The sequence below is a fragment of the Apiospora kogelbergensis genome (assembly GCF_038363985.1).
Source record: "Apiospora kogelbergensis strain CBS 113332 chromosome Unknown utg000008l_segment0_segment0, whole genome shotgun sequence".
NCBI classification, from domain to species: domain Eukaryota; kingdom Fungi; phylum Ascomycota; class Sordariomycetes; order Amphisphaeriales; family Apiosporaceae; genus Apiospora; species Apiospora kogelbergensis.
In genome coordinates, this window is record NW_027117425.1 from 836,393 (window position 1) to 851,549 (window position 15,157).

The window sequence follows — 15,157 nt, forward strand, 5'->3', positions numbered from 1 at the left end:
CAACGACCCACAACCAGCGGGTGACATGAAGTCGTACCGATGAGGCTTTACCCGTATTCGAAGGTGCATCGGGTTTTAATCTATGGGAACAGGCTGTGTTGAGAGTAGTTCCACTTGGAGTTATGTGTGACCTCGTTATGGGATTTTCGTTCCCACCGAGGCTGAGTTCGTATTGGATCGACAGATGCGAGACATGGTGCCTTGTCGCATTGATTGGCTGGTCCTGGTTATCACTTGCTCACTCACTGTTACATACTGTATAGTTGGTGACTGGTTGGGTGGCCGTTGGGGAACCTGATAGGGCTGCAGGTTTATGCATTGGCAAATGCGATTTATTGGCTTGGCCTCGATTCTTTCCCCAAGCGAGCAGAGCCTTGCTTCAACATGTAGGGTCATATGCATATTGACCTTGAGAGTCGAGAATCACATCGGGTCGGACGCTCAGTGATTCGTTATGAATTTCCTGTAGGGCATCCAATCAGGGACTTCGCACCCCATGAACACATGCTGAACATGATGACGACCCCTGCTGCCAAGTTCGTGTGTGCCGCAAATCTCATGCGAGTGTTACCTGAGCCGATTTCAGCTGAACCCCGTGGGGGCGGGAAACTGGTGGTCTTGGCTGCGCCCCCATGTCACGTTGGTGCTCACGGCATCATGCTAGGCAGCCATCCCCATTATCAGCATCATCATCGATTACGCACTGCACATTTTGAAAGATGGGGAAGGGGTTCATTTCGTCAGGCATTTTCGGTCAGCTGATTCCACCTTCCGTCCTGCATTAGTCTTCTATGCGGAAACGTGATGTGATTTGATTTTACTCGTCTTGGTGTTTTCTCCCCTTTCGGTTGCACAATAGCAGAATGACTAATACCATGGTCACCAATCCTTTGCCTAGAGCCACGACCTAGTCAGCCGCCAAGTAGCCCCTGGCCTGGCCGACCCCTTATTCATGGCTTGGCGCGAGGCCGATCCCGAAGGTAAGCTCACTTGCGGAGCTAATGGGCCAGTCGACTGCATCGATTACTGTGTTCCACATCTACATATCCATCTCTACTCATCTTTGCTTGTGGATGGGTGTGTGGATGTTAGACCCATTGGTCAAGAAGCTATTTCCCGCGTGTTCTAGACAGCTTGCTACCTCTACATAACTCACAACTGACGAGTGATCTGGCACAGTGTTGAGCCCCCGTAAGCTGGGGGGCAAAGAGACCATCTGACTGTTCCTGGCGCAGGCTTCCCCCAGACGACATCGAACTTCACATACACGACGGTGGCAGCTTACGGGGATCGCTTCCAGCTCACCCTTAAGGTCATCATCATCTACAAGCTGCCTTGAATAAAGGGGACACACACGGATACGCTACCCGGTGTCTTTCTTCTTTTCTTCTTTCCGGTTCAATGTGAAACGAAGCCTACCCAGTGTCTTCATCTTCAAGAAAAACAAGATAGGATTGGCTGTCTTCAAGTACGACTGTTTCCATATGTCTCATGGGAAACGAATGTTTAGCACAGAAACGACAGTACCAGCTATGTAAGCCAATCATGACGATACAATGACCTATGGTAGTGACCCCTTATAATGGTCACTTTCTAGTTACCCTTGAGATGGCCAATTTACATCATACCGTCGCGTATGTGACATTCGATGCCGTCCCTGATGTTAGTATTGGGACATGGAACGACTGTCGATTGATCAAACATGATGTTAGTATCAGATACCCCGAAGAGCCGAGTACGTGTATGGTAAGCCGTGAGGTATGCGGTATGTCAGCTTCATCGTGCATATCCATGTGGCAACCTGGACTTTATCTATGGCGAATTGGATTCCTCGGGAGGCGGCCAGATACAGTCATCCTGAGGCATTCAAGTTTTGGATGCTCACACACCCAGAGCTGCATGAACGCCGGTCTTCTTGCAACCAATAGACTTGTAAGATGCGCGAGTCTCGCCCCAGAGCCCTCAACTCCGCGGTCTTGGGTCATTCTTTGCGCGTAAACGAACGGATGGACTGGTCATCAAAATGGGTATCTACTCATACGTTCCTCGGGCGACGGTAAATGACGGCTGTTCCTTTGTCCGTATGGGTAAACGATTACTCACCGTCGTGGCCGAGCCACGTCTCACAGGAGTTCGCAGTTTTCTACCATAGGCAATCCTCCCGCAGATAATCTTATTAGAAATCCGTAGTTTGAAAAGTCATATGATCGACGGTGCAAGTTATCGAGTTTGGTGAAATGAATGCCATCAGAATCCGTCGCCACGTTCGGAGAATATCGTGCATCCGTTTGGATGGCACTATCATCCAACATGCGAAGCAGCAAGCAGAATGTGGCTGGCAGAACCACTTTCCGGATAATCTATGTTCTCTGCTCTTCATTGGACGGATAATATCAAGCCGTGGTGACACAAACGAGCTACTAGTCTTTCTAGTTCTGCCTTATACTGATTTCAAGCCGGAATCTCAGCAATGATATACTCGTAGTCAGGTTTCAGTTGTTTTGTGAAACCACTTGGTGTGTGTTGTTCGCCCCCGTGAAAACTCGATGTGCTTCTTTGGCGAGGCAAAACAGGACTGTTGCTGCTATATTTGGCACCCAGTTGGGGGCTCGGTTCCAGATAGGGGAGGATGGGCCCACCGCTGCAGGTTTCCACTTCCCTACGCCGGTCCCCTCCTTAAGCGAGATGCATGCAATGTTCGTATTCTCGATGCCTATGTTTCCAGGTGGTTTGTGTCAAAATATCAACAAACAATGGCCCAGATTGAATTCCAGATGAAATAAGGTAAATTGTCATCTCACGTTGAGGCGGAAAACATGTCATGCTTAGCCACTCCCCTGCATAATTACATGTCCATCCAAAACAGGATTCACACCATCTTATTATAGAAGACGCCAACTTCATGGCTAGACTAATGGGTCTGGAGGTTGTGCAACGTGGGAGCAGTGGAGAAGTTGGGAAGGTAACTGCGGCGGTGACTGCATCCGGTCCCCGTGCCGTAGCCATGGGCGCGGCGGCGCATTCGGTTCTGGATAGGGCATGTAGCAGCATATGTGCGTGCGACGGCGTCTTGACGCACGAGGATATTCCGATACCAACAAGATTTGTTCCGGCCAGCAGGTCAACCCGGTTGCCAAGCTTCCCGCCCGGAAAAGGAAATCCCAAGCCATCCCCATCCCGCAGTTGGCTGTATGCTTTCGCATCGGCCGTTCCAAATGCAAATCATTGCCCTCTCGAGCCCATAAGGGATCACTAACAGTGCGGTACCTGCCCGCTCCATGCGTTCCTGTCCCCTGCCAGTCTCCCAGTCAGTCCTGTTCGAGCTGTATCCACATCCGTGCGGCGGGGGTGGTTCGCCTGATGGGTCGAACCATGCCACATGCAGGTCCGTCCCTCGCGACCGACGGGGGTTGGCTGCTTTTCTCACTGGGAAAGTAGGTGCCTCCGGGAACTAGACACAGCCACAGCCGGGAGCCAAGTATTCTGCCGAAGGAATCTTTCTTCTCCACGATGTTCTAGACTCAACATAAGCCAATTTGCTCCTCCAGCGTCTACAAATAGATCGACTACCTGAGTAAGCAGCGCAATTTAAGTTCATGATACTGATGGAATGGTGGTTTCTTATTACCATATGGACATTCCGACGATGGAAGTGCCGCCGTAAATATGGTCCTCCCCGGCACTGCCCCGAATGTTGATTCCGCGGAGAATCTCTGCCGGAGCATCTCTTTAACAAACGTTACGTTCGGAAGGCAAGCCGGTCCCATTCCAAAAGGCAAATTGCCGCAGGTCTGCAACCAGATCCAGGCAAATGCGCATAGATCGGTACCGTGACCATCCGTTTCCTTAACGGCCCCCATGGTTTCTGCTCTGCTATTGCCGTATATCAAAGCAAATGCCGATGGTATGGCAAAGGCAAATCGACGACATATGTGAGTAGTCATCACCACATCGGTGCGATAACTTGTAGACCCACTGGTTCAGGGCTCAATGTTGCAGTCAGTCGACTGGGATACGCCCCTGGTACGGGCCAAGTACTTCTAGTGCTGACAGTGGATATGCCAATTTTTAATAGTGCAGGTAGATGTAGGTATTTTTGTATGTAGTTCCATGCATCATGCATGGGGCCATCTCATTCGGTAGGCATGTAAAGTACTTACAGACTAGAGCTCAGTTCTGGGATTCTGGCCTGGGCATTGTGCTAGCGTGTTGACGTAGTCTTGTGTTTGTCGTCGTCGTGGACGCTATAATGATCAAGCGAACAGAGGAACGGGTCGGTGGTTGCAGCAGCGGGTTAAGCTCATTGACGTAACCTGTCGACTGACGAGCAGCCATTTGGCGTCCTTCGGGGACGTCGGGTACGGTAGCAGATGCCGGACTGAGCAGTTTCTGGCCGACGCCAGCCACCGAGTAATTTGCCATTGTTTCTACTTATAGTCACACAGCGTGATGTACTGTCATTTTGTCAAATGGTCGATAGCGGATGAGGTAAGCGGCTGTGCCCCCGTCCTTTTCACAGTTGGGCGTGTGTAACGAACGAGCCAGCTGGACAGACGGCGGGGCCAGGGTAGCACATAGCTCTGAGTGGTAACACCTGCAGGAAGAAAGCTCGGCTGGAGTTCTGCTGGAGACATTTCGGTCAGTGGAAGTGGTGGGAGTGGCAGGCGGGATGGAAGTGAAACCCATCGATTGCACGAAGGGTGTGATCGAGGCTTCTCAAACTTTAAACGCACTTTTCTGCAGCGTGATGGATTTGGGGTAATGAAGCTATACGCATACGGATTATGCACACAATTGACGTCGATTTGCCTGTGTGCCTGGTGGAAGGATTCGATCGATGGGTTGATGGAGAGTTCAACGGCGCGCGCGACCCCCCCTCGACCCCGCGGCTCAGCCCGCAGTCGATTAGAGTAGCTGCACACCATCTTCTCTTTCAGCCAAGATCAGACCGTACTTTCCACTTTCAGCTAATGAAGTAGCTGTCTCTGCAGCAGATATGATGACATCCGACATATCTAGGGACCGTTCTATTGTCGAAGGATTCACCGGCTGAATCCTTACACTTGTTTTTGCTGTGTTTCGCATCTGCACGTGTTTTCCGCGTTCGCGCCAGTATGGGAGAGGAAAGTCGACGGGGGCTTGCATTCGCTCGCTTCCGCTTCCGCCATTCTTCCTTCAGGGCATTCGTCGCGCAACCGTTAGGCTAGGCCAGGTGCTCCACCCCCACCACTCGAGCTGCTAACGAACCTAGTGCCTTGTGCCTTGAACATACCTAGCAGCTAGTGCCAGATGCCTAGTTTTTGAGAGTCGACCATTCCAAGCACTGCCGCACTGCCGCACACGTCGACGACCAGGGCTCCCCAGACCAGAACCAGACTAGCTGACCTCTGGGCAGGCACAAGTGACGAATGATCACGCCTACTCTTTTCATGGCCTGCTTGCATCCAAGCATCCTAGGCATCGTCACGATCTCCAGCTTCTAGCTAGCCCGTGTGCAGATAAGAACCAGTCCAATCGAGATATTCTTAGTCCAACGAACGAGACTAAGATACCCTGCCCGGGAAGACCGTCTGTCGATCCACACCGGGCCCCCCTGCGTTGGCAACATAGGCCCTGTCCAGTACTGTCCATCAAGATGCAAGACGAGCTATCCACGAATAGACATCACGTCCTTCCTGCCTCATGACGGTGGCAGGATCCGTTGCACGACCATTGCTTTTTATGAGGCAGAGCACGTTGCATTTCGTTATCGAAGAAAATAACAACGAACTGCCTCAATGGGACCGAGAAACATACCATTGACCAGGTTCCACATCCTTCAGGCATCTTCAGCACTTACAATCTGCATGTCACAAATCCGGTCCTCGAGACGGACCAACGTGTGCCTAGCGTTCGTTGTATGGATTACAACCACCAGGATGCGAGATCTGGAACAAGCTTATTGTTTTCTGGGCCACTCAATTTTCGAAGAACCAACATGCACGTTTCGCAAGACCAACACCAATTGCAATGACTGTTAGACACACCCATTAGCCGTTAGATGCGCAGCCAGCAAGCCCAGTTGGTACTCCACGTGGGCGGGCACCCGCGAGGGCCGTGTGGGGAGGAACAACTCTTCCTTTCCCGGTGAGTTTTCGCTGGCTGCTCGGAGTATATACGCGCGTTTGTCGCAGCCCACAGCGGCGGGTTTCAATTTGAGTATCTTTGTGCACCCGCACATGAGGTTACACTAACATATATTGCTATGTAATGGAGGGCAGAGTATACGCCGTTTACATGCATGCTGAGTGTACGCGTCGCTGTCAACTCGCACCCGCATGATGATGTGGGGGGGGCGGCGGATGCGGGTGTTGGAGAGCAATTGAGTTGACTCTTGTGCGACTGCCTACAGCCGCGACCGTACAGGCGACCAACGGTCAAGACATAACGATGTCGGATGCGCCTGTGAGCCGAGCCTTACCATCCCTCAAAGTAGCAACGCAGCGGAAGAATCTAACGCACCCAATTCGGTGCAACGCACTCTAGCATGCAGCAAACTGTAACGTTGAAACCGGAACTGGACGCTGTGTCCTTGACCTGTCATTCCCATTGTGGCAGCAACCCCGAAGGATCACATAACGAACGATACTCTATCCTGACAGCGGCGATGACCCTCAGCGCAATTTCATTCGCTTGCCCGCGACTCTGTTCGTTCGAGGGTTATACTCGCATGCAGAAGAAGGATGTCGCAGGTGGTGTGAGGAAGGAAAAAGTACTGCTTACAGGCTCACAGGGTCCCCATGCTTCTGCCCATGTGCGGTACGTATATAAGTACTTTATCCACCTATACATCCATACTTTATGCTGACTGCATTAGATGAGCCACCCATGCTTACTCGGGCCCGTACTGTACCACTCCAAGCTACTTCCAAATAACAGTTACTCCGGGCTGTGAAGTAGGGTCTCAAACTTATCAAGCTTGCTTTCTTACACGCCCAGGCTTCCCCAGTGGCCAGCCCCTGAGATGACTTGCACATAAGGCTGGCCCCCCGGCCGTTTGAAGATAAGATGGTCCCCCTTCCCACTCGCGACAGAGCTATCTATGTTACGATATAGACCCTACCTACTCGTAAAAGCATCAATCAACAGACATGTGCGGTGAAAAGAAACCCACTCCTGGCGTTTCCTCGAGACGCTCGGCCTGCGATCGCTGCCGCGGCCAGAAGCTCCGATGTCTACGCAAGGGAGGCGACCCGCAGGGCCGGTGCGACAGGTGCGCCAAAGCCGACACGGCTTGCACCACGAGTCCCATCTACCGGATGCGCAACTACTCGGTCGATGACGACGGCAGCTCTGTCTCGAGGAAAAGACGTCGGCAAAGCAACAGATCGTCATCAGTTCACCATTCTCCATCGCCACAGATCGTCGCCGCTTCTGCTTCCACATCATCACCTGGCGGTGGCAGCCCGACCCCAGTCCCAGCATTGCCGCTGCCAGAGTCCCAACCCACAACAGCAGCCGCACAGACAACGTCCGCAGCGACTGGGGCCGCCACTCAAACTTTTGTGTGGCATTTCGAAGACGTTATGCAGAAACCCAACGGCACCGACGGGGTCACGACTGCTAACTTTGCTATGGCGCCGCCACCACCGGACTGGGCCACATTCCCAGACCCTGCTACACCACCTGCTTTCTCGACGCCTATGGTCACGTCCGTCGACGTCTGGGATCACCATGATCTCACCATGGCACATCTCTACGCTGCTGAGAACGCGGACAAAAACATCAATACTTCCTTCAATGGCCCCGCCAGTGGCAGCCCCATGCCACAGCACACCTATGCGACGTCTCATCCGCATCAGGCCGTGCAATTGCACCAACCACATACTCCCGATGCCATACATTGGTCGTCGCACACGACACCACACCAGGAGCCTATGACAGATTATTTTACGCCTCAGATTGCCCATTCGCCAAGCTTGATGAGTTATCAATCGAACGAAATGGACGACGCATCCCATGACCACATGCAATTGCTGACCAACATCAACCTGGACCTGGCTACACAGTTGAAGCAAATAACACAACCCCACGTTAATATCCATGCCCTCGTCAGCCCAAGTTCTGGAAACCCCGACCCGTCCAGTAATACAATCATCGAGAGCATCCTGAACTTAACCCAAGAGTTCCTCCACATCTTGGATGATGTCGCGCGCACGCCACAGCCTCATACGCCCCTGCCAACGCCTGCGATACCCACTTCATGGTCAGGAGGTACCTACGGGACTTACTGCAATGGGTCCGAGAACGGCTCCATTACGACCTACGAAAGCAGCGACATGAACTCGCCGAGCGACAGCAGCGGTGTCACTCACTATGCATCACCCGCATCATCCTCCATGTCCCCGCCGCCGCTTTCCGCAGCGACGATAAGGGGCTTCGACCACGGCCGCAGTAGTCCGGCTTTGTCGTCGAGGTCGATAGACCCTGCCGCAGTACTGCTCATAATCTCATGCTACGTGCACGTCCTCCGTATCTACGTGGCACTGTTCTGGCATATCCAACATCATTTGCAACTTACTTCTGCCGATGCCAACGAACGTGCCATGGACCAATTCGGGACATTTTCTTTGCGTAAGTGATTATCTCCATCTTCGCGTTTTCCCCTCCCTTGTGTTTGTCCAGTCGAGTAAGGAGTGCCATGCGGTGCTTGACGAGTCCTACCCAAATGGAAAGGAGCACCCAAGCTAACATATGGCGATTATTATCAATACAGAGTCAGGAAACTTGCAAGTCAACATGGTGATTCAACTCGTTACAAACACATTTGAGCGTATGGAGGCTATCCTCGGCCTGCCGAAAGAGCTCTGCCTTGGTGGCATTAGCGATTACTACAACAATAACGCTTGCGATGATGGACAGCAACAGCAGCTACTGCACCCTAACCACTACCATCATGCCGGCGGTATGCTTGGTGATGAGGGGCTGTTGGACGTTGCGAGGACCATCATCGGTAAAGAGGACGTAGGGCGACCCGAGGAAGGGAAAGGGGGGATCCGGTCGCTACGCCGAGATATAATGAGGGCGAGACATTCGCTTGGCGGTCTTATGACGCCTTGAGCGTGGATAATGATAGTGTTTTTCATCACGGTTTGGAAGGAAAAAGCTCTGGTAACATCCAATGAAGGATAATGATTCTTGGTATGGGGGTGTGTATTATCGCACAACAACAGTGGGAAAGGAAGTCTCCATGGCTCAGGGATTTCACTGGATGGGACTTTGTGTATTGATGGCTCTTATTGTACATGTCAAAAGGAAAAAGGTAAAGGCATAGCGAGGGATTATACATACATAGTGTTAGCTATGAGGAGTAGGAGGGATCCGTGTTCTTGGGTCTGTACATATCGGCTGGTTGTTTTGGTTATAGAATCCCTGATGAAGGAGCTTCAATGCCACCCTACTTCATTCGCAATTATCTTGTCGCAAGAACAGTCTTTCATTTTAGTACTCATTCGCTCATGCTGGAAAACAAAGACGTCACTAAAAAACCAATACCGTTTGATCATACTACTTGTACTTCTCGATGGCTTCCACTACATGCTATTGACTACTTTAGTGTTAGTTCCTTTTCACACACTACTACACTAGAGCTCTGTTTAACAATGGTCTATGGTCTTGATTTTACCCTTTGCCCAGCTTATTAAGTGTAACACCATTGCAGTAAGGGTCCCTACAATTGTGGCGGGGTCAGCGGGCTGTAAAGATCTGGTGAGAAGGGCCCATCCAAGCGCGCATAAGTCTCTTCTTCAGCCGGTCAAAAAACAAATGTCTGAGATGAGATCTCCGATGGCGATCCCGTCGATTCTCGAGCCATCTCTCGTTAAGCCAGTATTTCCCTTTGAGTAGAGTAGCTGATTGGTCTTGCAAATATACAATAGCGAGGCCAGAGCTGCCGTCTTTTCGCCCCGAGAGGCCGAGACGGTCCGCGCGTCTCCTCAGCTCCGACACAGCGTGCTGGAGATTCTGTCTGGCGAGTCGGTCCGGGACCGCCCGCAACTCCTTGTACCACTTGCACATCTCGTAAAGGCTCGAGCTTGAACCGCATGCCCTCCCTGTCGAGGTCCTTCATGACCTGAACCGTGAACGCGTGCTCCTCGGGGCCCCAGTTCGCATCCGCGAGCAGGCCTTCGTCCATGTCCTCCTCCCGCGGGGGCCGAGACACTCTGAGCTTCATTGGCTGGCTGACCGCAGGACGCAGTGGTACTCGCGGCTGAGGTTGGCGGGTCATGTTGGACTTTTTGACTCGGCGCGTTCATGGAAGCTCCGGACGTATTCGTGGAACACGTTTCCCTTTAATTACACCGCCGACCCCGGTCATCATACCCTATATGTCCTGGGGCTGGTCCTAGTAAAGCTTCATCGAATTCCACAGATTGGAGGTTGCATGAGTGGAGAGTACTTCCTTGAGCAAAAGCAAGAGGTAGAGCAGAGCCTCGCGCAGTAGATTTTGCCCCGTAATGTAGAACACACCGAGCAGGCTACTAGACAGAATGATGTTGCACATAGTTTCGCCTAAAATGTAAATAACCCAGTTCAAGTTACTTTTTATGCTTCAAATCCAGGCGTCTTTCACAAGTGACATCTGCCATATTTAAGGAATCTACCCCTGAAAGAATGAGCTACCCCTATATTTCCGCCCTAGTACTAAAATAGGGGTAAATAATTTATCTCGGCTTAAAGGGTACAGCACTACAGCTAAATGTAGCTTTTCCAAACATTTTTCGTCTATATTTACGGGAGGGAAAATAGCTAGGTTCAAATTGAACGGAGTAGTAATTGGGAATAGTGTACGATATGAAATTTCCAAAATAACTAGAGCCACGAAAGGCGTTTCGTCTCGAAATCCGTCTGCCGGATCCTCCAGCGCCGATGACGAGATGACTTGCATATGAATTTGCGGGCATGCAGGTAACGTGTGGTTATGTGATTGGTGTGCAACACGTCCACTCTACCTGCCTGTTCCTTGGCGTATGAAGTGATGGGGTAATTATCTTCGATTCTGCTTACCCTGATTTCCATTGTTTGCTGAAGTAGTCATCAAAAACTCGTTCATTGTTAAACCAATTACTGGCTTTACAGTAGGATTGGTCAAATCAAAAACTTCGTGAAAATTGATTATGGCGACAGCGCCTTATGATGTTGGCGATGAGAAAGATCGCGAATCCACCTCATCCTCAGATGCAGAAACCATCTCGTCTCCGAGGTCGAAACAAAAATATCCATTTGCAAAATCAGGTAATATATTCGAAATCAAACGTCGATGGTTTTCGCTCTAACCTCCATATTCATCACAGCGGGTGGACGTTACAACACCATCAATGCAAGGAACGGAAATGTGGTTGTTCATAATCATCAGTTTCGGCGCTACGATCGCGACGAACCTCACCCTACCTATTCGCAAGCCAGTTCGTCAAACCGAATTCGCACAATTACATCCAATTCTCACCTAGATCGGGTTGAGTATTTTGACCAACTAGAAACGGAAAGAAAGAGGAATGGGAAAGTGGTATTGCGGGAGATTGACTCTGCTGGTGGAGTCAAGATCACCCAGACTGTTATCCAGCCAGATGAAAATGTCCAGGAACTCGACGAACGAAGGGGACGCAACCAAACTGCTTCTGCTTCACTACTTGCCACTGAGTGGTGGCGATATCCGCTGTCGGCACGGCAAGGATCAGTGACGTCCAGAGCCAGCAGTGTATTCGATACCTCGCATTCTAATCGCACTGGCTCATCTGCCCCCTCCGAAACACCCGATAGGTTTTATGAAACCTCTGTCGACACATATCAGTCACCCTTCAGTTCCAAATCAACTCAATACTTCCTCCCTTGCGAGTTTTCCTACATAGCGAGCTGCAGGGATCGTTTTGCCGTGGATGAATTCGACGCCTGGCTGGAGCATATTTCTGATTTACACCTTCACGAGATCTACCCTGATGAGTGTCTTTGTTGGTTCTGCGATGATGTTGAGTTCGTGGCTAAAAGTCATGGAATCAACGAAAGGACGAACTTCAGAAACAGAATGAAGCATATCCGAGATCATATTACACGAGATGGTTTAGGTTTCCAGAGGGGTCGTCCAGACTGGGGCTTTCTAGACCACTTGTCGCGTCATGCCTTGATCGACAGAAAGATTTACGACAGCCTACAGACTCAAAGAGAGGGCCCGAAGGTCGATGGAGAAGTGTCTTATGACTTTCGTACTCCAGAACAACGGCGAAACGAAGAATTGAGCCAAAGAGTACCGTACGATATGAGGGAAGAGAATCGCGAGATAAAACGCCGTGAGGTGCAACAAACACCGCAAGAAAACAGATTGAGCTCTGGAATGAGAAGTCCAGTAGGCGAAGATAGCAATCAGGGGACCATTCGCCACGATACCATCATTGAGTCAACCACGCCGGCTCGAAAGAGCCCGTATACAACAAAAGTTGCGATTGAGCCGTCTGGAGACTATAACGAAATCCAGTCTGGATCAGCGGCGAACGTTGATCGGTCAACCAACAGTAAATATGTTGCTATTCGCAGTGGCTTACAATCAAAAACGCACTATTATTACAATAGAGCTAGGGCATTGGCTGTCAGATCTTATTGGTCAATTGCATCACTATTTGGGCCCCCTATTCCGTCAGGTCTCTCACGGGTTAAGTGGAGATGCGTAAGTGTCGATGTCCCTTTCACACTCTTCATCATTGACTGACATGTGATTCATAGAAGTGTGGTAGCCCACTATACTTGGACGTTAAAAGAAGCGAAGTAGATGCAGCAGTAGTCTATGCCCAGAGTGCTTCGAGCGATTCAAGCGCAGTCTCTGTTGCAAGCTCCGGAACATTTGGTCGAAGGCGCGAAGATTCCAGGTCCTCCAGCTTGACACAGCCAACCCTCTCGACCGACGTATCTGATGATGGTAACATTGATAATCCACCGCCAGGAGAAGAATCCGCACTGAGCTCCCCTCCACCCCTGGAACAGAGTACCAGACAGTACCTACTGCTCTGCGTCAAAACAGGCTCCAATGAGATCAAGTTGATCCAGATCGATCTGACACATGTGGCAGATAATGCCATACTTTACCATCGGATACGGACAGAATACCATAAACTACGCAGCCAGAAGGCGAGAAACATCTTTGTCGTTCCAACGCGGGTCGAATATGTTAAGTTCGAGCTCATGCAGAGAAGACAAACCGGAGAATGCGTGGGAAACCACCAGACCGATTCTATCCCGAGCATAAAAGAGGTCATGAATAGGCAGTACGCGTTCTGGCCGTGTCCACCAGCCATTGGATCCATCCCGATTCAGTCCCACATCTTCATGCATTCCTTCCTCACACCCGGCGATCATGGTTCGACCCGTGACTTCGAACGGCTTCCCAAGAAGCTCAATACCAAGCTGTCATGCTCTCTAGAGGGTATAAATGCTCGCCAAGTCCCTGTGGGCTGGGGCATCTATATTGTTGAAGATCTGAACACGACGCTACTGGCGTCACTGTTGCTCGCGGTCCTTCTGGTAGTCCTTATAATCACTATCGCATGGTCAATTCAGAATGATGATATTCAAGGGGGTATGGGAATTGGCCAGTTTGCGATTGCTTTTATTACTGGGGTGCTCGCTACAAGTGCTCTAAGAAACAAAGCCTCTTTGGGCGCTTTTTGATCAGATTTCAATCTCTTTATTACTACTTATGCTTCTAATTCCATCTAGTTACCTTCTTACCTACTTTATTGACAACAACGCTTTATGGTTTTGATTTACGAGAGACAACTTGGGGAACCATCGGTACTCATCCCCAAGAATCCCGATAAATTGACCAGGCCTCCATGCATACCATTACGGTTTCTTGGGCGACTTTCCTGTCTTATACGCGGTCTTTGTACCACATCTTAGCAAATTTCACCCAGGAATCCCAGCTGGTACGCATGTCGTCTTGGAGTGACACAAGAATCCTGCCCCGTTGCCTCAGCGCCTCAATAGGGTGCATGATAGTGTTCAGCCGGGCTACGTCCGTGATCACTCCAGACTCCTTCGCCTTCTTCAGAATCTCGTAGAGTTGCACTTTGAACCTCATTGTCTCGATGTTGACGTCCGCGATTCGCTCTTTTATGTTATCAATGTCGCTCTCTCGGATCTTGTTAGTCTGCACCGCGTCAGGCAGGATGGCGCGCAGCCTCATGTCGCTTACCTGTGGAGGCCCCATCAGCTCGGCCGTCCAGGAGTTGGCCGCAAGAGCGAGCAGGCTAAGGCCCCGGTCGTGACCCAGGTCCACCGGTAGGATGGGGTCTTGGCTCCCTTCGAAACGATCCAGGAAATTCCGGATCGTCGCGAAGAACCGGGCGTCGCTCCGCGGTTGGTCCACGGGCCATACCCGATCAAAGTCCCACCAGGCAGACCGTGACTCGTGTCGGCGGCAGCTCTCTACCATCTTCTTGATCTCGTCCGCCGCGATTCCGCCGTAGATTCTTTCGATAATGGGCATGAGTCGTTCAAAGGCGGTGGGGTCTTGATCGGTGTCCAAACGGAGCGCAACCGTCTTGTGCCAAGCGCGATAAACAGAGAGGACGTCTCGCATGAAAGGGTCTTCGTCATTAAGTAAATGTTCCCGAAGATCCTCCCTGATGTGAGTTTTGTACATTTCATGTAGTATCAGCATCAGCGATACCCGATCTTCGCACCCACCACCGTTGGCGGAGAGCGGTTTGGTAATCACTCGGAACCATGTCCCAAATGGACTTTTGCTGTTGGTTTTTTCTGCGTCCAAGAGGCAGGCATTACAGTACCCCTGTAGGGAAGCAGTCTTTCCAGGCCTTTCTTGAAGCCCCTTCAAAACCAAGCTCTTGTAGAGTTGCTCTACATATTGTTCCAAGTCTGAGACCTTCATCGTATGCCCGCAGCCGAAACGGATACTTTCGGGAACGGTTCGGATCGCCGAAGAAGTTACTCGTTTTGCAGCCATTGTTGTGTAGTGTATTGTCAACCAATGCTTTGGTAGGTTTTTGCTTGCATGTAAGAATGAGTTCTAAATTTCAGGCCGAGAAGATCCCGGTGAGGTCATTTTATACTCAAATGGCAATCATTGCACTGCCGAGTTGTTTCCATAAACATCTACTATGTTTAACAT

The 15,157-nt window shown here is 50.8% G+C and overlaps 4 protein-coding genes across 4 annotated transcripts; 2 read left to right on the top strand and 2 right to left on the bottom strand.

The window, feature by feature from the left end:
- Positions 1-7,130: 7,130 nt before the first annotated feature.
- On the top strand, positions 7,131-9,099 carry PG998_012225 (uncharacterized protein; the record flags this gene model as incomplete). The annotated part of the gene is made up of 2 exons (XM_066879041.1): positions 7,131-8,613; positions 8,756-9,099. 2 exons carry the CDS (start codon positions 7,131-7,133, stop codon positions 9,097-9,099), a joined length of 1,827 nt encoding a protein of 608 aa, XP_066725425.1.
- Positions 9,100-9,859: 760 nt separating this feature from the next.
- Positions 9,860-10,267, bottom strand: PG998_012226 (uncharacterized protein; the record flags this gene model as incomplete). The annotated part of the gene is made up of 1 exon (XM_066879042.1): positions 9,860-10,267. The coding sequence occupies one exon, from the start codon at positions 10,265-10,267 to the stop codon at positions 9,860-9,862; it is 408 nt and encodes a 135-aa protein (XP_066725426.1).
- Positions 10,268-11,299: 1,032 nt separating this feature from the next.
- PG998_012227 (uncharacterized protein) lies at positions 11,300-13,695 on the top strand (the record flags this gene model as incomplete). The annotated part of the gene is made up of 3 exons (XM_066879043.1): positions 11,300-12,545; positions 12,604-12,697; positions 12,789-13,695. 3 exons carry the CDS (start codon positions 11,300-11,302, stop codon positions 13,693-13,695), a joined length of 2,247 nt encoding a protein of 748 aa, XP_066725427.1.
- Positions 13,696-13,897: 202 nt separating this feature from the next.
- Positions 13,898-14,992, bottom strand: PG998_012228 (uncharacterized protein; the record flags this gene model as incomplete). The annotated part of the gene is made up of 1 exon (XM_066879044.1): positions 13,898-14,992. The coding sequence occupies one exon, from the start codon at positions 14,990-14,992 to the stop codon at positions 13,898-13,900; it is 1,095 nt and encodes a 364-aa protein (XP_066725428.1).
- Between the last annotated feature and the right edge of the window lie 165 nt (positions 14,993-15,157).